This window comes from Schistocerca cancellata, chromosome 3, assembly GCF_023864275.1.
Source record: "Schistocerca cancellata isolate TAMUIC-IGC-003103 chromosome 3, iqSchCanc2.1, whole genome shotgun sequence".
In the NCBI taxonomy this organism is placed as follows: domain Eukaryota; kingdom Metazoa; phylum Arthropoda; class Insecta; order Orthoptera; family Acrididae; genus Schistocerca; species Schistocerca cancellata.
Window position 1 is genome coordinate 464,310,723 of NC_064628.1, and position 26,710 is coordinate 464,337,432.

Sequence of the window (26,710 nt, forward strand, 5' to 3'; positions counted from 1 at the left end):
CGAGTCGGGGCGAGGAATATCAGAAACTCTAACATGGTAGGGAAACTAGAAAAACTGAAAAGGGAAATGCGAAGTCTCAAGCTATATATAGTTGGGGTCAGTGAAGTGAAGTGGGAAGAAGACAACGATTTCTGGTCAGATGAGTATGGGGTAATATCAACAGCAGCAGAAAATGGTATAACGGGAGTAGGATTCGTTATGAATAGGAAGATAGGGCAGAGAGTGTGTTACTGTGAACAGTTCTGTGATAAGTACGTTCTTATCAGAATCGACAGCAAACCAACTCCGACAACGATAGTTCACATGTACGTGCCGACGTCGCATGCTATAGATGAACAGATAAAGGAAGTGTATGAGGATATTCAATGGGTAATACGGAATGTAAAGGGATAGAAAATCTGATAGTCATGGGAGTCTGGAATGCTGTTGTAGGGGAAGGAGTAGAAGAAAAGGTTACAGGATAATATGGACTTGGACAAGAAATGAGAAATCAGAAAGACTGAGTTCTGTAATAAGTTTCACCTAGCAAAAGCGAATACTCTGTTCAAGAATCACAGGAGGAGTTAGATTACATCATTGTCAGAGAGAGATTTCGAAATCAGATACTGGATTGTAAAGAGTAACGAGGAGCACACATAGACTCAGATCACAATGTAGTAGTGATGAAGTGTAGGCTTAAGTTTAAGACATTAATCAGTAAGAATCAATACGCAAAGAAGTGGGATACGGAAGTGCTAAGGAATGACGAGATACGCTCGAAGTTCTCTAGGGCAGTAGATACAGTTATAAAGGATAGTCCAGTAGGCAGTACAGCTGAAGAGGAATGTACATCACTAAGAAGGAGAATCACAATAGACAGAAAAAACATATATACAAACCATGGGTAACAGAAGAAATACTTGAGCTTCTCGATGAAAGAAAGAAGTACAAAAATGTACGGGGAAATTCAGAAACACAGAAATATATAGGAAGCGGAAGGAAGCTAAGACGAAATGGCTGCAGGAAAAATGTGAAGACATCGAAATTAGAAATGATTGTCGGGAGGACAGACTCAGCATACAGGAAAGTCAAAACAACCTTCGGTGATATTAAAAGCATGGGTGGTACATTAAGAGTGCAACGGATATTCCACTGTTTATTGCAAAGGAGAGAGCGGATAGGTGGAAAGGATACATTGAAAGCCTCTATGAGGGGGAAGATTTTTCTGATGTGATAGAAGAAGAAACAGGAGTCGATTAAGAAGAGATAGGGGATCCAGTATTACAATCAGAATTTAAAACAGTTTTGGAGGACTTAAGATCAAATAAGGCACAAGGGATAGATAACATTCCATCAGAATTTCTAAAATCATTGGGGGAAGTAGCAACAAAACGACCACGTTGGTGTGTAGAATGTATGAGTCTGGCGACATACCACCTGACTTTCGGAAAACCATTATCCACACAATTCCGAAGACTGCCAAAGCTGACAAGTGCGAGAATTACCGCACAATCAGCATAACAGCTCGTGCATCCGCATTGCTTACAAGAATAATATAAAGAAAATTGAGGATGCGCTAGATGACGATCAGTTTGGTTTTAGGAGAGGTAAAGGCACGAGAGAGGCAGTTCTGACGTTGCGGTTAATAATGGAAGCAAGACTAAAGGAAAATTATGACACGTTCATAGGATCTGTCGAACTGGAAAAAGAGTTCGACAATATAAAATGGTGCAAAATGTTCGAAATTTTGAGAACATAGGGATAAGCTATGGAGGGAGTCGGGTCATACATGTACAACAGCCAAGAGGGAATAATATGAGTGGACGACCAAGAACGATGTGTTCGCATTAAAAAGGGTGTAAGACAAGGAAATAGCCTTCCGCCGCTACTGCTCAATCTGTACATAGACGAAGCAATGATGGAAATAAAAGAAAGGTTCAGGAGTGTAATTAAAATTCAAGGTGAAAGGATACCAATGATACGATTCGCTGATGACATTGCTATCCTGAGTGAAAGTGAAGAAGAATTACATGACCATCTGAACGGAATGAAGAGTCTAATGAGTACAGAGTATGGATTAACAGTAAGACGAAGGTAATGAGAAGAAATAGAAAAATGAGAACAGTGAGAAACTTAACATCAGAATTGATGGTAACAAAGTAGATGAAGTTAAGGAATTCTGCTACCTAGGCAGTAAAATAACAAATGGTGGACGGAGCAAAGAGGACATCAATAGCAGAGCAAATATGGCAAATAGGACATTCCTGGCCAAGAGAAGTCTACTAGTATCGAATATCGGCCTTAATTTCTGAGAATCTTCGTCTGGAGTACTGCACTGTATGGTAGTGAAACATGGACTGTGGGAAAACCATAATCGAAGACAATAGAAACATTCGAGACGTGGTGCTACAAACAAAAATTAGATGGACTGATGAGGTAAGGAATGAGGAGGCTCTGCGCAGAATCTGAGAGGAAAGGAATATGTGGAAAACACTGATAAGGAGAAGGGGCAGGATGATAGGACATCTGTTAAGACACGAGGAAATTATTTCCATGGTACTAGAGGAAGCTGTAGAGGGCAAAAAGTGTACAGGAAGACAGAGATTGGATACACCCAGAAAATAATTGAGGACGTAAGTTGTAAGTGCTACTCCGAGATGAAGAGGTTGGCACAGGAGAGGAAATCGTGGCGGGCCGCATCAAATCAGTCAGGAAACTGATGACCAAAAAAAAAAGTCATTCTGTGTGGAGGATCCAATTCATTAAATGTTTAGTGTGTAATATCAAGTATATAAATTGTCCTAATAATACTATCTGAAGAAATTTCTGGCTAGGACAGGAGGGTATCGTTATGTAGATCCAATACTAATGCCAGTGTTTGTCTTCGATGGCTGTATTTCATATTCTTGTACCTCTAAATGAGGGTACGAGATTAGAATTCTGTGGCAAGTCGCAACTGTCGCTCACATTGCGAAGGCAACCAAGTACTTATTTGTAATAGGCGAACATTTTAACGTATTAAGAGAGAAGAGGGTCGGAACCAACGGATGTGGTGTATTACATTTGTTACCTTGTGTTAAAATTCGTATTGTCACCATTTGGCTGTCTATTGGTTGCATGAATGCATATATATATTTTTTTTTACTTTTGGTATGTGTGACTGTTGACAAGGAAGAACATAATAAGGATATTTGAATATTTAGAAAATTCTAATATTCGCAGGAAATTTTGTGGTGTTGTTGAAACTTCCCTTGGTATGACGTACCGTGTGGACTCTTTTTTCCAGTTCAAGGTTATTCTACGGTGACTGTGGAATACATATACTCCCACTGACTTTTACACTGCACTATTTGCAATACTCAGAAGGAAAAATAAGTGGGGGTTGGTGAAACATTACGTATGGCTGCCCCAGAATGAGTCTTAGCTTTTATTGTTACTGTAAGAAGGTTTTTGTGTGTTTTGTAATACCACTGCTGTCGATCAGTTTTGGGGATGTCTTTGGCTTCGCACGCCATCTGTGCATACTCATGTGAACATGCCACTGAGAGTCGGAACGAATATTTTGAGAACGTTTGTGTTACTATTGCTTTTTGTGGTGTGAATTTCTGTTGAAGTTAGGTGAACAATAAACAACTAGCGATGAAATTTTAATTTGTGATTGTTTACTCATTATCATACTATGTGAAGAGAGACTGATATACTAAGATAACATTAAGAAGGGAAATAAGTTATCTTCAGAATTACCCAGCTGGTTTACAATCTGTGTTGTCATCCTGTCACTGTTTTCTATATGTTTAGTCATTCGCTCATTCTCCGCTGAAACTCCTCATTCCTTATCATATCAGTCTACCTAATTTTTAAATTCTTTTTGTCTCATAAAATCTCAAAGGCTTCGATGATCTTTTCTAGTATTCCCCATAGTCCATGACTTGCTTCCATAAAATACTGTACTCCAAACACGTATTCTCAGAAATTTATTCCTTTAATTGAGACCTATGTTAGATAGACGTCTTGTTTTAGCCAGAAATACTGTCTTTGCATTTGCTAGTCTTCTCTTTACGTCCTGTCCACCTGTTTAGCTGGGTGGTAACGTGCTCGCCTCTTATGCAAGCGGGCCCAGATTCGATTCCCCGCCGGGGTAGAGATTTTCTCCGCTCGGGGACTTCATGTTGTGTTGTTATCATCGTTTCTTCCTCATCGCCGGCGCGCAAGTCACCCAATGTGGCGCCGACTGACACAAGATTTGCACTAGGCGGCCGAACTACCCGACCGAGGTTCAAATGGTTCAAATGGCTCTAAGGACTATGGGACTTAACATCTGAGGTCATCAGTCCCCCAGAACTTAGAACTAATTAAACCTAACTAGCCTACGGACATCACACACATCCATGCCCGAGGCAGGATTCGAACCTGCGACCGTAGTGGTCGCGCGGCTCCAGAATGAAGCGCCTCGGTTTTCATGGCCACAGCGGCCGGCCGGACGGAGCCTCCTGGCCAACGATGCCATACGCTCATTTCCATTTTTCTTTATGTCCTCCCTGCTTCGGCCGTTACGTCTTACTTTGTGGTCACCAGTTTTGATGATAAGTTCATTGCTATTGTGATTTGTGCAACTCCTCATTACGCTGAGGTGACTTAAGTAGCGGGATAGAGATATGCCCATACACAGAGGACGATGGTATTGCATACGCAAGCTGTAAGAGAGCGATGCATTGATGGAGCTGTCATTTATACGCAGATGATTCATGTGAAAAGGTTTCCCACGTGATTATGGCCTCAAGACGGGAATTAACTGGCTCTTTAGAATGGTAGTTGCAACTAGACGCATGGGACACTCCATTGCGGAAATCGTTGGAAAATTCAATATTCCGAGATCCACAGATTCAATAGTGTGCCGACAATACCAAATTTCGGGCATTACTGCCCACTACGGGAAACGCAGGACCGATGCCCTGCGCTTAACGATCGAGGGCATCAGCGTTTGCGTGGGGTTTTCAGTGCTAATAGACAAGCAACACTGAGTGAGATAGTTACAGAAGTCAACGCGGGACGTATGACCAACCTTTCCGTTAAGACAACGCGGCTAAACTTAGCGTTTATGGCGTATGCCAGCAGACCACCGACGAGAATTCCTTTTGCTAACAGTACGACATCGCCTGCAGCGCCACTCCTGGACTCATGACCATATCGATTGGACCCTAGGCAAGTGGAAAACAGTGGCCTAGTCAGACGAGTTCCGATATTAGTTAGTAATAGCTGATAGTAGGGTTCGAGTATGGTTCAGACTCCGCGAAACCGTGGACCCAAGTTGTCAACATGCACTGTGCAAGCTGGTGATGGCTCCATGACGGTGTAGTATGTGTTTATATGGGATGGACTGGATCCTCTGGTCCAACTGAACCTATCAGTGACTGTAAATGGCTATGTCCGGTTTCTTGGTGAGCATTTTCAGCCATTCATGGACTTCATGTCTCCAGACAACGACAGGATTTTTGTGGATGACCATGCACCATGTCACCGGCCACAGTTGTTCGCAATCGGTTTGAAGAACATTATGAGCAATTCGAACGAATGATTTTGCTGTCCATCGCCCAACATGAATCCCATCGGCCATTTACGGACATATCGAGAGGTTAGATCGGTCATAAAATCCTTCATCGCCAACTGAGAATAGTGTAGAGTTCCGAAGTAGCTGAGGAAAAACTAGAATGGAACATAAATAGTTTTTGCCTGTCAAGATGTGCTCGAGTCATTAGGCTTTTTAGGGTTCATAGAAGGTTTGGACGACAGATCGACGTGTGGAGCAGTTGCAGACAAACCAGCAGTGAATATAAAACAATTCATTACACATTTAACTGGACTCCACCATCTAACTGGTGAGAAGTGCCTGCGGGCAGGCATGATGGTGAACATGAACGAGTCTTTACATATTTCATCCAACTTACATTTGAATGACCGTGCAGAATCACATTTTAATGACCGTGCGATTCTGTCTTTACGTTCTGGCACCGTAGCACCAGACGCAGCCACATGGGCTGCTTACACAGTGGAACACCGACGCAGTGCGCTGATTCAACGGCGAGGGTCCAGACACTGCACATAGCTTAGCTGCGACACAGAACGTGCCGAGGTAGCAACATCTCATACGTTGCGGTAGATCACAGGTGCCCAGCGGTATGGTGATGACGTTGCCAGATTCTAAGTCTGGACCAACGGCTGACGAGCAGGTGCGGACGCTGTCAGAGTGATGACTGTCATGGCTGGGGAGACAAGGCGCAGGTCCTTTGTTTGTGACCCAGTCTCAGCAGCGGCGCGGCGAACTGGCCAGATGCTTATGGGCTGATTTGGTCGGGCTTAAGTTGTGCTGCTCTCTCTTGACTCTGAGACAGTCACGGTGCTCGTGTGTCATGACCACCTGGAAAACAGGCAACGGCCAGCGGTCTTAACAGCTGGCCTGCTTTCATCACGTGGAAGGCTATGACAAGGAATAGGTGTTAGTCCACATAGCACGAGTGTTGCTGACCAGCACTTGGCTGACTCTAGGGTGACCTGATATGCATCATGGTGCTTCATCACTGATTCCGAGTCCACTTATAATTTTTCCCTTCAAAGTTCCCCCATCTACAGATAACTCCAGCCTCGGATTTTGCTGAAACACATACTAGTTCAAATTATTTACGCTTCACTTTTCCATCTTCACTCGTCATCCTTGTTCTCATCGTTACTTACACTTTTCTCCTTTTCAACCACTTGGCACTTGGCTCACTACTGTGTCTGTAGGTTCTCATTTTCAATTCACTTTAATTCATGCTTGCAGCTTCATCATTTCACTTCGTAGAGTAGAAATGGAACCAAAAAAGGCTTTCTGATAGCTAATCTTGCCACATAACATTTACACGCTAAAACTCTCTTCTCACGCACATTTCTACTACGTACACCACATACGACTACTAACTAACAATGGAAACCCCAGAAAAGAGCTCTTGCATATTTCTTTAAAATACGTCCTGCTTCTACACACACCCCATCACGCCTTTTTCGGTACAACACAAAAAACCCAGGTGTTCGCTCACCTGTGTAACTAGCTTCTCGTGACCTATGGAAATACTTGGCTTATAATTATATTCTAATCGCTAGTGAGAACTGAAACTTTCTGGAGGATTAAAGCTGTGTGCCGATCCGAGAATCGAAATTGGGAACTTTGGCTTTCGAGGGGGAAACGCCCCAGAGTTATCCAAGCGCGACTCATGACCCGTCCTCACAGCCTTTCTTCCGCCGGTACCTCATCTCCTACCTTCCAAATTTCACAGAAGCTCTCCTGCGAAACTTTCAGGACTAGCACTCCTGGAAAAATGATATTGCAGAGACACTTCACGTAGTACTTCAGCATCGTATTCCTCAAGTTTCTTCGTAATGAACCTCAATATCTTAACACACAGGTACCTCTCATTCCGAGAGAATACAAGTAGCCACGCTTCATGAGCTCTCCGATACGACGGACCTAAATCGTAGATCGCAGTCGCTTTCCTTTGCCCATAACAAATTTTCACCTCTATACTTCGAATGACTATTTCTTGGATTACCCTTGTGCCGTTTATACAGCTTTGGTGTCGCATAACTATTATCGCGCATCTGTACGTGCCTCAGCATATTGTGGCTTCAGATCAGTCACGCATAATGTAAAGACAAAAAACCTCAACCATCCCATTCCGTTACAACTCTCGGATCATTCTCTACTTGGCCAGTCCTGAAAAACCTCTGGTTACATCTACATTATTATTCCCAATCCACCTATTTCATGTAAGCTCAGTCTAACCCAAATGCTGTTCTAACCATTTATCTAAACTTTCACTATCTTAAGTTCTCATTCTACTCTTCAAAATTGGTATGTATAAAAAAATCTTAAGATTGTTTTGGCATCCATGTTTTTCCATGTATAAGCCTGGTACACTCCCATCATTGTATTGCGTAGTGACCTTTTCGATGACAAACTCAACGTATCACATCGTGTGACTCGTGGACGGGGCTGAATGCCCTTGTAAATTACACTACGTGCCAATTACCAGGGCTTGGGCCTTCGCCAATACACAACTCAATCTACACCCGAAATAGTGAATAATAAGGATACAAGGTTATATGGATAGAAATGTAACAGTCCAAAACAGCTGCAGGAAAACCAGACTGACACATAAACATTTCTTGTTTGTCAGGCTTTGGTCGAGTCTTCCATGGGAGTTGTAGAATTCATAGAAGATTTGGTAGACAGGCGTGACGCGTGTGGCAACTGCAGACAAACAGCGGTGAGTATAAAACAAATCTTTACTAAATACATTAAACTCTACTTCACCATGTAACTGGTCAGATGTGGATGCGGGCGGACATGAGGCTAAACATCAATAAGCCCTCAATTGCTCTATCCACTTCGTACAGTCACTCGAGTGTGCTTCCATCTTCACGTAATATTCTGGCGTTGTAGCATCAGGCATAGCCACGACCTGAGGCGCTGGGATACAAGATGTTTACACAGTGGACTGCCGATTCGGTGCGCTGACTCTACAGCAACGTTCCGGAAACTTCACGTAGCTTAGCTGCGGCGCGGTACGGGGCAAGGCGTCTTGTACCTTGCGGTAGTTCGCGGTGTCCCAGTGGCACGGCGATGGCATTGTCCAGAGTCGAAAATTGGGCCGGCGGCTGAAGAGTAGGGCCGGGTAGCTGGTTGAGTGTTGGCTGCCAGGACTGGGCAGAAAGGCAGAAGTCTCTCGTTCACGGCCCGGTGTCGGCAGCGGCACTAGTGGCATAGTGACGGTGAAGACACCTGTTGACGCATACTGGGCGGCACGTTCTGCTCAACTGGCAGAAAGCTGATGGGTTTGTTTGCGCACGATGAACTTATGCTGCTCTCACCTGACTACGGTAGTCACGGCATTTTTGTGTCACGCCGAATTAACTGGAAAAGAGGAAATGGCTATCCGCACAAAACCGGGAGCGGATTGGCTGTAGTTCTTCCTGGTGACTGCCCTGGGTTTGTCACCCAGAAGGCTGTGACGCGGAAGAGGCTCTGTTCCATTCAGCATGAGGGTTACTGACCAGCACTTTCTTGTCGCGTCATTGTTGGCTCCAAGTCCTGTTATAGCTTTTTCACTGAATAGTAGCAATCTGTTAGTGAATCTCACACCCTGAATTTTAATCTCACTCTTGCAAATTTACTTCCGTCATCGCTTCCTCTCTATACAGGATCCATACCAGGGGCGAAAGACTGCATCGCAGTCTTACACCATTTTTAATCCGAACTGATCACGGTAACTCAATCTCAGCTACATCTTCCTACTTGTAACGAGTCCTATTCGCTTTATATCAGTTTCCGATGTTTTTGACATTACGTTTTATTCATCCGACAAGAAATCCTTAATTTCTTTCCATTTCACTTCACTGACCGCCACTATACCTAGATCGAGCATCTCCTTTCAGACTTTCCTTTCAGAATTTCTAGCTTCATCATCACATCCAAACTTCTCACATTTCATGCTCCGAGCTATAGAATGTAATTTACTCATTCGTTATTCACTCTTTTCTCATGGTAACCGTGGCCGAGCGGTTCTAGGCACTACAGTCTGGAACCGCGCGACCGCTACGGTCGTAGGTTCGAATCCTGCCTCGGGCATGGAAGTGTGTGATGTCCTCAGGTTAGTTAGGTTGAAGCAGTTCTAAGGCCTAAGGGACTGATGACCTCAGACGTTAAGTCCCATAGTGCTCAGAGCCATTTGAACCATTTCTCATGGTTACCACTCCTTTGGCCGTCCACTACCAGACGTCCAAACGTAGGGCTAATCCTGAATCTTCTTCCAATGGAGAAATCATCATCACATTTTTTCAGTGACAAGCCACATGTCCTGTGAGTACACATTGTTTGTCTTTAATGAAGTGATTTCCATTGCCTTCCCCAGCCTCATGCTGTTGAGGATTGCTGATTATTCCGTCCTTTAGGAGCAGTTCCTCACCCAAATGGAAACAGATTGTTCCTCTGGACAGGTCACAGTTCAGTTAAGCGTAAATCTTAAGTAAAAGATCAGAAGTGCTCAGTGATTCACATAAATCGTCACCATCTTCGCATATTTTTCATTGAAAAGGTGTACCATAATTTTAAAAGTGACTCGTCCCAAATCGTAGCAAGAGGTTGCAGTTATATTACAAGGAACGAACGTGTACACTCTTTACACTCTATTTGGGAATTACTATATGCCTCATTAAATTAGCAATGTGTTAAATATACTACAGTTCCAAAACCTTTCTTCCCCATGCTACTGAAGTTCGTTCACTCATTCACTGATCGTAGTTTGTCCATTAAATTGTTTGTCTCTGTCGAGTGCATATTCCTATGGTTGGTGACGCAGATGTCTGTAAGTGATACGCCCGTATTTCCGTGGGAGATAATTTAGTAAAAATGTGGTAATAGGTTCGCCGATTTCTATTATAATGCAGTCACAAAGGGAATGCAGTTTCTGGACGCGTACCTGAATCGGCTGCAATTCATCCTGCCTTAACTGGGAGCTAATGTACGTTGATGCCCTGGGCGAATTATCCTGAGAAATCCCTTTAGGTGACAACCAAAAATACCTCAGGTAATTTCCCCTTGCACAGATGACGCTCCTTTTTTTTTATAATAGTGCCGTTAAAACTACTCGCTCACTCGAAATCTTTATTTGTTTACAATGGCATCCGAATTCATTATTCCTCTTGTGACTGAGTCATATAATAACTAAAACTCTAGCCTTTCTCTCTATTAACAGTACTATAACGTTGCTTCCAAAATCGTTAAAAATATTGACGTAAAGTTTTGACCGAGGGAGAATAGAATGGAATTATCAGGAGAATGCTTTTCACAGTGGAAGATGATTCAAATGTTCGTGAGGGTGACTACCTATAGTTTTTCCATGGTTTCCGTAAGAAGCTTAAGGTAAATGCCAAGGTGTTTGAAAAAAAAACGTGACCATTTTCCTTCCGCATCTTTCACCTGCTCCAAGCTTGTGAAAAGTATTGTTCTTTTACCTTTTTTTAGGTGGGTACTAAGGACTTTTAAACATTTTGGTTATAATTGTTGGGTTCACTGAAATTCTATCCACATGAAAATATTTCAGCAAGATATAATATCACGTAGTATACGAGCACTTGTGTGAGGAAGTCTGTCGATGAACAAAACCTGCACGGTATTGACTGCAGGGAGTCTTTACATATAAAAGAAGACTGGATGGCTGATAGTTAGTTGACAGAAGGACAATTGTTACCTTCGTAAAAGACATCAGAGTCGCCCCTGACTGTAAATTTATTTACACTATTGCAATTGCAGCCATATGGGTATTACCTAGTGGTGTAGCACAAATGTACTAACCGTCTGGTGGTAGAAATGTACCATAAGCTCGATAATGGCCACACGGATGTTATTCCAACAGTGTAGGTTTTGCAGTCAAATGCTTCTATGACATCGTCTACAGAAATTTACGTAACTGTGAACCAAATAACGAGTAGTATATCAAGTTGTATTTTCGTCATCAGAATTTTCATGACTACAACAAAAATGATACGTTGTTTAACTTTAAGGAAAACATGTCTTAGTAAGTTCAAAACTACAAAGAAATTCCCCTTGAGGATCACCAAAGCACAATATCTCAAGTTCCTTACAAGATAACAATGTTATTCAGAATAAATTCACTGTGGAATTTCAATACTGATATTAGTAAGTTACGTAGTTTGATCCCAGTGAGGAGTGGTAAGGTGCTTACCTATTTATTCCGTCGAAGTCTCCTCCGATTCCGATGTGGTCAACACCGATCAGCGACCGTATATAATGAATGTGGTCTGAAAAAAGACAAACGCAGAATGTGATAATGCCGTTCATTCTCCCACACAATATTTCACTATAGATAGCTTGTATCTGTCCCTGTAAGATACGACTAAGCTGTTAATACACTCCAGTAAATGGAAAAAAGAACACATTGACACCGGTGTGTCAGACCCACCATACTTGCTCCGGACACTGCGAGAGGGCTGTACAAGCAATGATCACACGCACGGCACAGCGGACACACCAGGAACCGCGGTGTTGGCCGTCGAATGGCGCTAGCTGCGCAGCATTTGTGCACCGCCGCCGTCAGTGTCAGCCAGTTTGCCGTGGCATACGGAGCTCCATCGCAGTCTTTAACACTGGTAGCATGCCGCGACAGCGTGGACGTGAACCGTATGTGCAGTTGACGGACTTCGAGCGAGGGCGTATAGTGGGCGTGCGGGAGGCCGGGTGGACGTACCGCCGAATTGCTCAACACGTGGGGCGTGAGGTCTCCACAGTACATCGATGTTGTCGCCAGTGGTCGGCGGAAGGTGCACGTGCCCGTCGACCTGGGACCGGACCGCAGCGACGCACGGATGCACGCCAAGACCGTAGGATCCTACGCAGTGCCGTAGGGGACCGCACCGCCACTTCCCAGCAAATTAGGGACACTGATGCTCCTGGGGTATCGGCGAGGACCATTCGCAACCGTCTCCATGAAGCTGGGCTACGGTCCCGCACACCGTTAGGCCGTCTTCCGCTCACGCCCCAACATCGTGCAGCCCGCCTCCAGTGGTGTCGCGACAGGCGTGAATGTAGGGACGAATGGAGACGTGTCGTCTTCAGCGATGAGAGTCGCTTCTGCCTTGGTGCCAGTGATGGTCGTATGCGTGTTTGGCGCCGTGCAGGTGAGCGCCACAATCAGGACTGCATACGACCGAGGCACACAGGGCCAACACCCGGCATCATGGTGTGGGGAGCGATCTCCTACACTGGCCGTACACCACTGGTGATCGTCGAGGGGACACTGAATAGTGCACGGTACATCCAAACCGTCATCGAACCCATCGTTCCACCATTCCTAGACCGGCAAGGGAACTTGCTGTTCCAACAGGACAATGCACGTCCGCATGTATCCCGTGCCACCCAACGTGCTCTAGAAGGTGTAAGTCAATTACCCTGGCCAGCAAGATCTCCGGATCTGTCCCCCATTGATCATGTTTGGGACTGGATGAAGCGTCGTCTCACGCGGTCTGCACGTCCAGCACGAACGCTGGTCCAACTGAGGCGCCAGGTGGAAATAGCATGGCAAGCCGTTCCACAGGACTACATCCAGCATCTCTACGATCGTCTCCATGGGAGAATAGCAGCCTGCATTGCTGCGAAAGGTAGATATACACTGTACTAGTGCCGACATTGTGCATGCTCTGTTGCTTGTGTCTATGTGCCTGTGGTTCTGTCAGTGTGATCATGTGATGTATCTGACCCCAGGAATGTGTCAATAAAGTTTCCCCTTCCTGGGACAATGAATTCACGGTGTTCTTATTTCAATTTCCAGGTGTGTACATACAGAGTTTTATCAAAAGAATGGGAACATCTGAATAAAAATAATTACCACATTTATACCATACCCGTTTAATTACATAAACTTGGACGATGGAAAATTATTCTGATACGTAGCCTGGTATACTATTATGTCAATTAAAAATTGGGAATTTACTACAGAAGATATTCTGTGTGATCAAAAACAACGTTTTTCATATTTGGTGCAATTTGCTGGCACCTACTGCCAGATACTCCATATCAGCGACCTCAGTAGTCGTTAGACATCGTGAGAGAGCAGAATGGGGCGCTCCGCGGAACTCACGGACTTCGAACGTGGTCAGGTGATTGGTGGCCACATACGTCATACGTCTGTACGCGAGATTTCCACACTCACAAACGTTCTCTAGGTCCACTGTTCACGATATTGATAGTGAAGAGGAAACTTGAAGGGACACTTACAACAAAAAAGCGTGCAAGCCGACCTCGTCTGTTGACTGACAGAGACCGCTGACAGTTGAAGGTCGTAATGTGTAACAGGCAGCAGACATCTATCCAGACCATCACACAGGAATTCCAAACTGCATCACGATCCACTGCAAGGACTGTGACAGTTAGGCAGGAGGTGATAAATCTTGGATTTCATGCTCGAGGGGCTGCTCATAAGCCACACATCAAGCCGGTAAACACCAAACGATGCCTCGCTTGGTGTAAGGAGCGTAAACATTGTACGATTGAACAGAGGAAAAACGTTGTGTGGAGTAACGAATCACGGTACACAATGTGGCAATCCCATGACAGGGTGTGGGTATGGCGAATGATCTGTGAAGTTAATCTGCCAGCGTGTATAGTGCCAACAGTAAAATTCGGAGGCGGTGGTGTCAGGATGCGGTAGTGTTTTTCATGGAGGCTTGCACCCCTTATTGTTTAGCATGGCACTAACACAGCACAGGTCTACAGTGATGTCTTAAGCACCTTCTTGCTTCCCACTTTGAAGAGAAATTCGGGGATGGCGATTGCATCTTTCAACACGATCGAGCACCTGTTCATAATGCACAGGCCGAGTTGTTACACGACAATAACATCCTGATAATGGACTGGCCTGCACGGAGTTCTGACCTGAATCCTGCTGAACACCTTTGGGATGTTTTGGAACGCCGGCTTCGTGCCAGGCCTCGCCGTCATCGATACTTCTCCTTAGTGCAACACTCCGTGAAGAATGGGCTGCCATTCCCCAAGAAACCTTCCAGCACCTGATTAAAAGAATGCTTGCGGGAAAGGAAGCTGTCATCAAGGCTAATGGTGGGCCAACACCATATTGAATTCCAGTGTTACCGACGGAGGGCGCCACGAACTTGTCATTTTCAGCCAGGTGTCCGGAAACGTTTGATCACATGGTGTATATCCAGTCGCCACTTGAATTGACCCGTCACTTAATTACACAGAACATTTGCTTAAAATAAGTTTTTAATTCAAGAAAAGTTAATAAATTTTGATATGCTTTGACAGTTCTTGATTAATTGTGATGAAGAATCAGCTTGAGAGATGCTCCTAAATATACTAATAATCATACACACATGAGTTGCCAAGGAAGAGCCTCGATAGAAACTTAGATAAATAGCGGTCGAGTTATTGAATATTAGGAATGCTGTTTACTATATATTTATTTCAGGCTTACTTCTTTATAAAGAAAGAACATTAACAAACCTATATTTAAAAGAAAAACCTTAACCTATGAGTGTTGGTACTGAATATTTCCGTTGAAAACAGACTCAAATGCATAAATGAATAAAAATGCAACAAGACCCGAATTGGGTTTGAAAGAAGTTGGCCTCGATTGTCGAATACATTAACAAAAATTATTCCCAAATTTTATAAGAAGCTGCGCGAGATTGCAATTAATAACAACGAGTAGGAACTACATTCTGTGAACAGTTCTTCCAAAAGATGGGAGCCACCGAAGATCTCTAGTTACCACGTAGCTACCCACTACAGAGAAAAATCGATATGATATTTAAAAAATTCACGACAGGGAAGATTACGAAATTAAACAATAAAGCCCAGAGAATTTATTTAAGCAAGGAAACTGGTTCATTGCAACCTTAGAATACTAAAGCACAGTATATATTCTCCGGACATTTGTCAATAGCACCATTAGACGTTTGGAAACAACCTAGTTTAAAGAAACATCACAAAAATTACGATAAACGAAAATCTATACGGCGAATCTTATAAAGCCTGGTAGAAATACAGAACACAAAACAAACAATAAGTAAAATAGTAAGACTAAACTATGGATAAAATAATTTATGCTTGAACTTACAAATGGCTTAAATGTAATATAAGCATCCCAAAGACCTGAACTGAGTATCACCTGTTTTGCGTACAGCCCACATAATGTAACTTTCTTGCAGGTCCTGGTATCTCATCTAGGTATCGTCAATGACTATAGAAAATGGTTAAGTCTGTTGTGTGTGGCACTCAATTCACATGTAAATTAATACTATATTGCAAATATCGTTGAAACAAGTTACTACAGGCCAGCCTGCTCTTATCGCTTGTACACAGAAGCTTAATACAGCAAGTATCATTTAAAAATGTTACCACTCTCATTAGTATCTACCACAATTAAAACCCGTAACTCTGCCACATAAATCAATGCGTACTGCTCAGTCAAAGCTAATTTTTTTGTGAGTAAGAGATTTTGCAGGAATAATATTAAGAATTATCATAGAACTTTTCATGCCCCGATATTCTTGCGTAATATCTCACTCATAAAAAATTCAGATATGGCTAAGGATTACTGAATGACGTACGTGTCAGAGTTATGGCTATTAGTTGTCTCAGATACTAATGAAAATGGTAACATTTCTGAAAGGACACTTATTGTATTACATTTGAATTTACAAACATTACGAACTGCCTCGCTTCTAATAACAAGTTTCCTGATGTTTTGCAATATTGTGGTATTAATTCACATGTGGTCCGATGGCTGTACAGAACAGTCTTCCCTAGTCGTTTCTTGTGGTAATGATTTTGTGTTGTCAAACAGTTGTAATGAAAAGTGACTACAGGATCTGAAAGACAATTACGTTATGTGGGAACTTTCGTATATTTTATATTATTTTCTACTTTTATTTATTTTATACATTTATTTGTATTTTATACTATATACTATTATTTTATACTTTCGTATATTTCTGAGCATGATTATGCATCGTTATAAAATGCAACAGTAACAAGTACCTAAACATATGAGTAAGTGGAAGTCATCTCAAACCACGCAGACTAATTAAAAATACAGTCACAAGCTTAAAGAATAGTTAAACTCGCCAAAATTTTGCCAGTATGTAAAAGTTTGTTTGTTCATGACATGTATGCCGATAATTTAAAGGAACCAGAAAACGTCAATGCACAAATTAATCCTTTTTGGTGCTTGTATAATTTTACTACTAGAGGTTCATAATATGTCAAGTATACTAACAGAATTTCATTTTTCAAGCATTGTTTAACAATTATAATATAATTATCAAATATATGGCCTAAGATTTATCTGGAACAATAGTTGCCACTGTTGATTGCAAGTGAGTGGAATTATAATCACGTGGATGACTCATTCGTTAACAGTAAACTGAAATATTGTATAAGGCAAATGATGATTCCCAACTGAAATAAAATATTTGTACTTTCATTAGCGTTGAACGAAAAATTCATTTTCTTTACTGATGTCACGAGATGTATCATTGAGTGTGATTATTATTTAGTTTGTATTGTTGAAGACTCTAGTAATTTCATTATAACCTAATTTCAAATTGAGCCTTGAACACAGAGCAACGATAGGACACCATGAAAACTAGTAATTTAGTATTAACCGCGTTGTAGTTACGTTCTACTGCTAGTTTCAGTTTCTTCAATGGCGCTAGTGTGTCTTTCAGCGTGTTTAAATAGTTAAGTCTAAGGAGGAAGAATTATTAAAAAATCGAAAAATTTAGCCAAAGATCTTTCGAAAACAGTAATCTGTAGCACTGAGGAAGACCAAGCATGGAATGCTCGGATTAGTAATGGTGTAAGTTTTAAGCCCATTCTGTTCAATCTGTACAACAACACTGAACAAGAAAATACGGAAATAAAAGAAAGATTCATACTGGTATTAAAATTGCGATTGAAAGGATGTCAGCAATAATGTTAGTTGATGATGCTTAGCGAAAGTGAGGAAACTTGCTGCACGTTGAGTGGAATGAGTCTAATGAAAACAAACTAGGACTGAAATTAAACACATAGCAGACGAAAGTAATATGGAACAGCAGAAACGAAATTAGCGATAAACTTATCAAAATAGGCTGCCACGATGTAGATTAAGCGAAGGCAATTTACTCTTACTGCCTTGGAAGCAAAATAAGACGAAGCAAGGAGGATGTAAAATGCAGTTTAGCCCAGGAAGTCGGGGCCTTCCTATCCAAAGGAAGTCCTTCATTTAAAGGAGGAATTTCTCAGATAGTAAGTTTGGACTACACTCTTGGGTGGAAGAGAATCACGGACTGTGAGAAAATAGGAAAAGAAGAGAATGGAAATGTCTGATATGTTCTGCTCAAGAAGTATGTAGAAGTGTAGCTGGACTGATAAGGTAAGGAATTATAAGGTTCTATACAGAATCAGCGAGTAGAAGAATGTGTGGAAACCATTGATAAGAGGAAGGAACAGTAGGGTAGGACAGGTGTTAAGACGACAAGAAATAACTTTCATGGTACTAACGGGAACTTTATAGAGGAAAAATTGCAGGAGAAGAGAGAGATTGAAAAATATACAAATAATAAATGACGTTGTGTCCAAGGGCTACTCTGACATGGAGAGATTGGCACTGGAGAGGAATTATTAACGGGTCAAATCAAATTACTCAGAGGACTGATGATATGAAACGTGATGAAGATGCTGTTTCAACTGTTGGACGAATTGTAGGCTACAAGAACGACACGCAGACAAATCACGGCCCTTCTGGAGCAAAAGTGTATAGCGGATCACAGGCGACCCGACGATGGAGGGACGTAGAATAAAATACAGCGGTAGAGAGGTAGAAGCCCGGCCGATTTCAAGTTGTAAAAAATTCACTGGGGTTCCAATGGCAATACTGTCCAGTTTACATTGCCTTACCTACGTATCAGTTCATTCGTAAATCCAAGGGTCCCACTTTCCTTCAAACATCAAACACCGTAATAATCATTACGTGGAGTACGTTTGGAAAAGCTACCTTCAGCAACCTTTGTCGCGCCTAACAGACTGACTGCTCACTGAGACAAGATTATTTCCGACTGCTGATTATTTAACCTCTAGCTACACTCCGAAGGGAGCTGGGAGCGTTCGGGAATTAAATGAGGAGTGTTAGACCTCTGATCAATTTTGTAATGCTTCTACTGTGTTTATACAGTGTTAGATACCGCTGCAGTTGAATTATCGGTCAGAATCACATTTTACTCTTTTTGCATTCATTACTGTAAATCTTACTAGACATCTAATGCATAGGGACAAACCAGTTTTTGTTCAAATGATAACGCGACGAATTACTCAAAAACTACAGATTTGTAGTAACGCTACGTGGATAAGTTAGTTGTGAACGAAATGTCGTGAAACTTATCAGCTTTGCTTTTCTTAAATAAGACTCCGGTGCATCTGACGACAGCAGTTGAGTAATGTTGGCTCACTACTTATGAGGTATACAACAATAAAAATGTGTTTAAAAATGAGTAGATGTTAATTAGTTTATGATGTCAGAATAATCAACATTTTTGAAGCGTAGGAAAGATTATACCTAGCCTCATAATGTATTTGAATGAGTGGTAAAACAAAACAATTATTATCAAAGTTAGTATTTCTGGCTCTTCGAGTTTTATTTAAAAAATGAAATTAATAGATTAACGATACGAGAGGTTACGAGATTTCCCGACATTTTATTTGTAAGAATTTTAATTTAAAAGAATTTGATTAATAAGAAATTTCCGTGATAGCTTGATGTATAAATCAACAACCGTACATAATTGTGCGTTTAGGTAAACATGAAAGATCATTTCGAGGAGCAGAACTGTCTCGATTATGTGTGGAGGTTCATTACGGAGCACATTCTGTTGTGGTTGTTCTATTTATTTGTCTGAGGTATTCCTTATGGCCTTCGGGTGATGAAAGCAGTTGCGCTGCGCTTGACGTTATCGGAAGTACAATAAAGAGACTAATGGACTGTATGCGGCTTCAAGGGATTATCAATAACTTGAAAGTGATATATTGCAGTGTGTTTGTTTTAGCTGGAGACAACTAAATACCTCTAATGAAAAAAAGATATTCTAGGTGAAAAATTTATATCAGTAATGGCGACATCTGCATGTGCTACAATTGGCCACCTCCTGACCATTCCTCCTGCGTGGGCGGATCAGCTTCGTGTTTGCAAATGAGAACCCCCAGTTTTATTACACATTCGGATTCTACATGAAAAAATATTACGGTTTACTCTAACAACTGTTTCCTATTCGTGGTAGATGGCGCTGTAATGGTAAAATATAAAGTGTCTCATTTTGCAATTAGGCACCAGTGGCAAAAAAAAAAAAACAGTCAATATCGTCACTGCGCGATAGGGATGGAAATGTTACCGATGATGGTGCCACAAAAGCGGAGTTACTAAACACAGTGTTCCGTAATCCCTTCACGAAAGAAGACGAAGTAAATATTCCAGAATTCGAAACCAGATCATGAGTGACATAAAAATAGATATCTTAGGTACTGCGAAACAAATTAAATCACTTAAGGCAAGTCCTCTGGTCCAGATGGTACACCAATCAGGTTCCTTTCAGAGTATGCAGACACAATAGCGACTTTCTTAGCAATCATGTACAACCGCTCACTTGGTAAAAGGTCTGTTCCTAAAGACTGGAAAGTAGCAAGATCACACCAATATTCAAGAAAGGAAATAGGAGTAACCCATTGAATTACAGACCCATATCACTGACCTCAATTTTCAGTAGGATTTTGGAGCATATACTTGACTCGAACATTATGAATCACCTTGAAGAAAATAACTCATTGTCACATAACCAACAAGGATTCAGAAAATATCGTTCTTGTGCAACACACCTAGCTCTTTATTCCCATGAAGTAATGAGTGCTGTCGACAAGGGATGTCAGATCGATTCCATATTCCTAGATTTTCAGAAGGCTTTTGATACCGTTCCTCACAAGCGACTATTAATCAAATTGCTTGCATATGGAGTATCATCTCAGTTGTGCGACTGGGTTCGTTATTTCTTAACAGAGAGGTCACAGTTCGTAGTGATGGAAGATAAATCATCCAGCAGAACAGAAGTGATACCTGGCGTTCCGCAAGGTAGTTTCATAGGCCCTCTGTTGTTCCTGATTTACATAAATGACCTAGGTGATAATCTTAGCAGTCCCCTTAGACCGTTTGCAGATGACGCTGTAATTTACCGTCTAGTAAAATCATGAGACGATCAATTCCAGTTACAAAATGATCAAGAGAGAATTTCTGTATGGTACGAAAAGTGGCAATTGTCACTAAACAAAGAAAAATGTGAGGTCACCACATGGGTACTAAAAGAAATCCGATAAATTTTGGGTATACGATAAATCGCACGAATCTAGGGGCTGTCAATTCGACTAAATACCTAGGAATTACAATTACGAGCAACTTAAATTGGAAAGACCACATAGATAATGTTGTGGGGAAGACGAAACAAAGACTGCGCTTTGTTGGCAGAATACTTAGAAGCTGCGACAAACCCACTAAAAATACAGCCTACATTACACTTGTCCGTCCTCTGCTGGAATATTGTAGCGCAGTGTGGGATCGTTACCAGGTAGGATTGACGAAAGACATCGAAAAAGTGTAAAGAAGTGCAGCTCGTTTCGTGTTATCGCGCAATCGAGGTGAGTCACTGATATGATACGCGAGTTGGGGTGGCAGTCACTGAAAAAAAGATTGTTTTCTTTGAGGCGAGATTTATTTACTAAATTTCAGTCACCAACTTTCTCTTCCGAATGCGAAAATATTTTGTTGACACCCACCTACGTAGGCAGAAATGATCATCATAATAAAATAAGAGCTCGAACAGAAAGATTTAGGTGTTCCTTTTCCTCACGCGCCATTCGAGAGTGGAATCGTAGTATGAAAATGCTTCGTTGAACCCTCTGCCAGGCGCTTAAGTGTGAATTGCAGAGTAACTATGCACATGTAAATGTAGGAACCGACGCATTTGATACCACATTTCATCTATGACGTAAATGTAAACCTTTGTATTCTTTAACCTTTGATACTGACGTTCAGCATTACTTGAATATTTCAAACGTGATTGTACAGTAAAACTGGTTCAGATGGTTCAAATGGCTCTGAGCACTACGGAACTTAACATCTGAGGTCATCAGTCCCTTAGAACTTAGAACTACTTAAACCTAACTAACCTAAGGGCATCACACAGATCCATGCCCGAGGTAGGATTCGAACCTGCGACCGTAGCAGTCGCTCAGCTCCGGACTGAAGCGCCTAGAACCGCTCGGCCACTACGGCCGGCGATTGTACAGTACAAATAATACGACCAGACAATGGGGCACTTGTATAGCAACATGGCTTCCTATTCTGAACGGGGATGATTTTGGTGAGCACCCAAGCCATCAGAATGCTTGAATTCGGTGGGCGCCCTCGAACCCCACCATGAGGGTGACTGATTTTGGTGTGTGTTCACACCCAACCGACGTCACTCTCGTGTTAGCCGCTATTCGGCTATAGGCAGAATACTAACCACAACCACTGTAAAAATGTATGTCCGTGAAGTGATAGTGACAACCGCAGCTGCAAAGGATACTGACCGAAACCAAGCACTCCAATGGGAGAGGCAAGAGAACTCACCAAAATAAGCGCCCCAAAAAGGGTTTGGCGAGAGACAAGAGAACAGAAAACTTGTTACATTCACGTCGTTGTTCCTCGATCACACTAAACGTAGTTTCTTACCGAACACTGATATGGCTAACCATATTACACTGTATAAGCAAATTCGCATCACTAAAGAACATTTCGAACATAAATATCATTCGTTAGAACACAAAGGCTTACTACATTGTAGATGAAATTTAGAAACAAATGCGTCGGTTCTTTGCAAAACAGGCGCACTTGAGAACTGACCATTACAGCGCTATGTACCACGAATGGGAGTAAACCGTACGTATTTCTTGGAACAGAATCTGAATATGTAAAAAAAAAGAGGGGTTCCCATTTGAAAATACTAAGTTGATCCCGCCTACGCAAGAGCGATGTTTAGGAGGGAGCCAACTGCACCACGGACAGATGCCTCCTTAACTAAAATTAACTTCCCACCCACAACCGTTTTTTCGTTCGATGGGTCGTTTTCAAGATATTTAGTTGTCTCAGGATAAAACGAACATCCTGTATACTGAATCTTTAAAATAGCATTTCGTTTAGCTGATTGTCAGAGTTTGAACTCAATGTCGATTTAGCATATTGGTGGTCACTTGTCAGATGTAGACTTGACGTATAATAAATTCCGATTTTAAATCCAAGTTGTCAGAATACTGATTTAGTAGACGTTGACGTTGAATCACAACTTAAGAAGCGCTCATGTAGTTGTGATTTCAACTACAGAGCAAATGTGTAGTTTATTCGTAACACACATATTGACCGAACTCTCACAAAAGTACACCTGTTTAAAGAAAGCTGATAAAAATGCTCTTAATGCCTTTTTAAGAGGCAGTCTCCACTCCTTCCGATCTTATCATGTAAGCGTAGAAACGATGTGGAATGATTTCAAAGAGACGGCAGTTGAGAGACATATACAACATAAATTAATAAGCCATGGTACTGATCCCTCAGGGTACACAAAACGGGTCAGATCGCTGTTGCAGAACCAACGAAAAATTGTGTCAAATTTAAAAGAACACAAAGTATCCAAGACTGGAAAAGTTTTGCAGACGTTCGAAATATAGCGCGTGCTTCATTGCGAAATGGTTTTAATAATTTCCACAACGAAACTCTGTCTCTGGATCTGGCAAAGAATTTTAAAATTTAAATTTGTTGTAAGATCTGATGGGACCGAACTTCTTAGCTCATCGATCCCTAAGCTTACACACTACTTAATCCTACCTAAACTAACTTACGCTATGGACAACACACACACACCCGTGCCCGATGGAGCACTCGAACCTTCGACGGGGAAAGCCGCGCGAACCGTGACAAGGCGCCAAGTCCGCGCGGCTACCACGTGCGGCTCTGGCAAAGAGATTCTGGTCATACATAAAGCACATCAGTGACAAGACGCAGTCAATACCTTTACTGAGTGATAACAACGGTGAGGTCACTGATGACAGCTCCACTAAAGCAGAGTTATTAAACATGGTTTTCCGAAACTCCTTTACCAAAGAAGAGGAAGTAAATATTCCTGAATTCCAATAAAGAAGAACTGCCGAGATGAGAAACATAGAAGTACGAGGGTTATTCCAAAAGTAAGGTCCGATTCGCCGTAACTATTGAAATTTGGCGCCAATGACAAAACACGCATGCGCGCCGACTCCCGGCAAGCCTTGCGCGTCAAACGCCGCCATTCGCTTTGTTACTGTTGCTGAGTGTAGTTCACAGTGTCACTTTACAATGTTTAAGACAATTGATCAGCCCGCCGATTGTGAAGTAAGGGCAGTGATACGGTTTTTGTCTGCAAGAAACAATTCAGCGGCGGAAATCCATCGGCAGATTACTGAAGTGTACGGTCCTAACATAATGAGCGACAGTAAAGTGCGCAAGTGGGTGCGAGCTTTTAATGAAGGACGGGATAATGTACACGATGAACCACGGTGTGGCCGACCATCAGTGATTTCAGACGATTTGGTCAATGCGGTTGACAAAAAAATTCGTGAAGATCGCCGATTCACTATTACAGACGTAGACATGCATTTTCCGAATGTGAGTAGAACAACTTTGTACAGAATTGTGTCTGAACATTTGAAGTTTCACAAATTGTGTGCCCGTTGGGTTCCCAGGCTGCTTACTGAGCCCCAACGAATGAAAAGAATGGCTTTTGCTCTTGATTTTTTGGAGCGATATCATAAGGAAGGTGACAGTCTTTTAGACAATGTTGTCACAGGGGATGAGACATGGGTTTCTCACATCACTCCAGAGTCTAAACGTCAGTCAATGCAATGGCGTCACACGTCATCGCCAGTCAAGGTCAAGGCAAAGCAGACAATCTCAACACGTAAGGTTATGGCGACTGTGTTCTGGGATAGACGTGGAGTATTGTTAGTCGACTTTATGGAGAGAGGAACAACGATTAATAAAGCCGCCTACTGCGCTACCCTGACTAAACTTCGACGTGCAATCCAGAATAAGCGACGTGGTCTTTTGTCGTCTGGAATCTTGTTGTTGCATGACAATGCCAGACCCCACACTGCAAATGAAACGCAAGCTCTGATCAAGAAATTTGGATGGGAACAGATGGACCATCCTCCTTACAGTCCGGACCTGGCGCCAAGTGATTTCCACCTGTTCCGTTACTTAAAGGAGTTTCTCGGCGGCAAGCGCTTCGACACAGATGATGAAGTGAAAGAAGCAGTTAAGGACTGGTTATCGTCACAGGCGGCCGATTTCTATAACATGGGCATTCAAAAGCTTGTTGAACGATGTGACAAATGTTTAAATAAGTATGGAAGTTATGTAGAAAAATAGATAAAGATGTAAGGAATGTAAATAAAACAATTGTTTTGAAAAAACATTTTAGTTTTGATTTTTTTTATAACTGGACCTTACTTTTGGAATAACCCTCGTAGATATCCTCGGGGTAGAAAATCAGCTTAAATCACTTAATAAAAGCAAGGCTTCCGGTCCAGATTGAATATCTGTCAGGTTCCTTTCAGAGTATGCTGATACAATAGCTCCATATTTAGCAATTATATACAACCGCTAGCTCATAGAAAGATCTGCACCTAAAGACTGGAAAATTGCGCAAGTACACCAATACGCAAAAAGGGAAATGGGAGTAATCCACTGAATTATAGGCCCATATCACTAACGTCGATTTGCAGTAGGGTTTTGGGACTATACTGTGTTCGAACATTATGAATTACCTGGAAGAAAATATCGTTCTTGTGAAACACAACTAGCTCTTTATACTCAAGAAATAATGAGTGCTATCGACTGGGAATGTCAAATTGATTCCATATTGTTAGATTTAGAGAAGGCTTTCGACACCTTTCCTCACAAGCGTCTTCTAAAAAAACTGCGTGCGTATGGAATATCTCTTCAGCTGTGCGACTGGATTGGTGATTTTCTAACAGAAACGTCCAAGTTCGTAGTAATAGACGGAATGTCATCGATTAAAACAAAAGTAATATCCGGAGTTCCCCAAGGAAGTGTTATAGGCATTCTGTTGTTCCTGATCTATATCAACGACGTAGGAGACAATCTGAGTAGCCCTCTTAGACTGTTTGCAGATGATGCTGTCATTTACCGTCTCGTAAAGTTATCACGTGACCAAAACGAATTGCAAAATGATTTAGATAAGAGATCCATATGGTGGGAAAAGTGGCGATTGACCATGAACGAAGAAAAGGGGGAAGTTATTCATATGGGTACTAAAAGAAATCCGCAGAATTTTGATTACACGATAAGTCACACAAATCTCGAGGCTGTAAATTCACCTAAATACTTAGGGATTACAATTGCAAATAATCTAAATTGGAACGATCACATAGATAATATTGTGGGTAGAGCAAACCGAAGACTGCGATTCATTGTCAGAACACTTAGAACATGCAGTAGGTCTACTAAAGAGGTTGCTTACACCACGCTTGTCTGCCCTATGCCCTATCCTGAGTATTGCTGTGCGGTGTGGGATCCGCATCAGGTGGGACTGACGGATGACATCTACAAAGTTCGAAGATGGGCTGCTCGTTTTATATTATCCCGAAATAGGGGAGACAGTGTCACAGCCATGATACGTGAATTGGAGTGGCAATCATTAAAACAAAGGTATTTTTCGTTGCGACGAAATCTTCTCATGAAATTTCTATCACCAGTTTTCTCCTCTGCTTGTGAAAACATTGTTGGAACCCACCTACATAGGGAGAAATGACCATCACGATAAAATAAGAGGAATCAGGGCTCACACAGAAAAATTTAAGTGCTCGTTTTCCCGTGCGCCGTTCGAGAGTGGAACGGTAGAAAGACATTTTGAAGGAGGTTAATTGAACCCTCTACCAGGCACTTTATATTGAATAGCAGATTAATGACGTAGATGTAGATGAAATGGTAGTCGGCTGCGACATAGCTTCTATTACTAATAGATTGCAGTCGATAAGAGTGTTGTGATGTAA

General features: G+C 42.0%; 1 protein-coding gene across 1 annotated transcript in view; it reads right to left on the reverse strand.

Annotated features, from left to right (window-relative positions):
* The window catches only part of LOC126176366 (dipeptidase 1-like), a 290,014-nt gene that overhangs the window by 32,042 nt on the left and 231,262 nt on the right, over positions 1-26,710 (reverse strand). Inside the window, exon 8 of the mRNA XM_049923521.1 lies at positions 11,757-11,832. Coding sequence (XP_049779478.1) covers positions 11,757-11,832 — 76 coding nt within the window. The remainder of the gene's footprint in view (positions 1-11,756; positions 11,833-26,710) is intronic.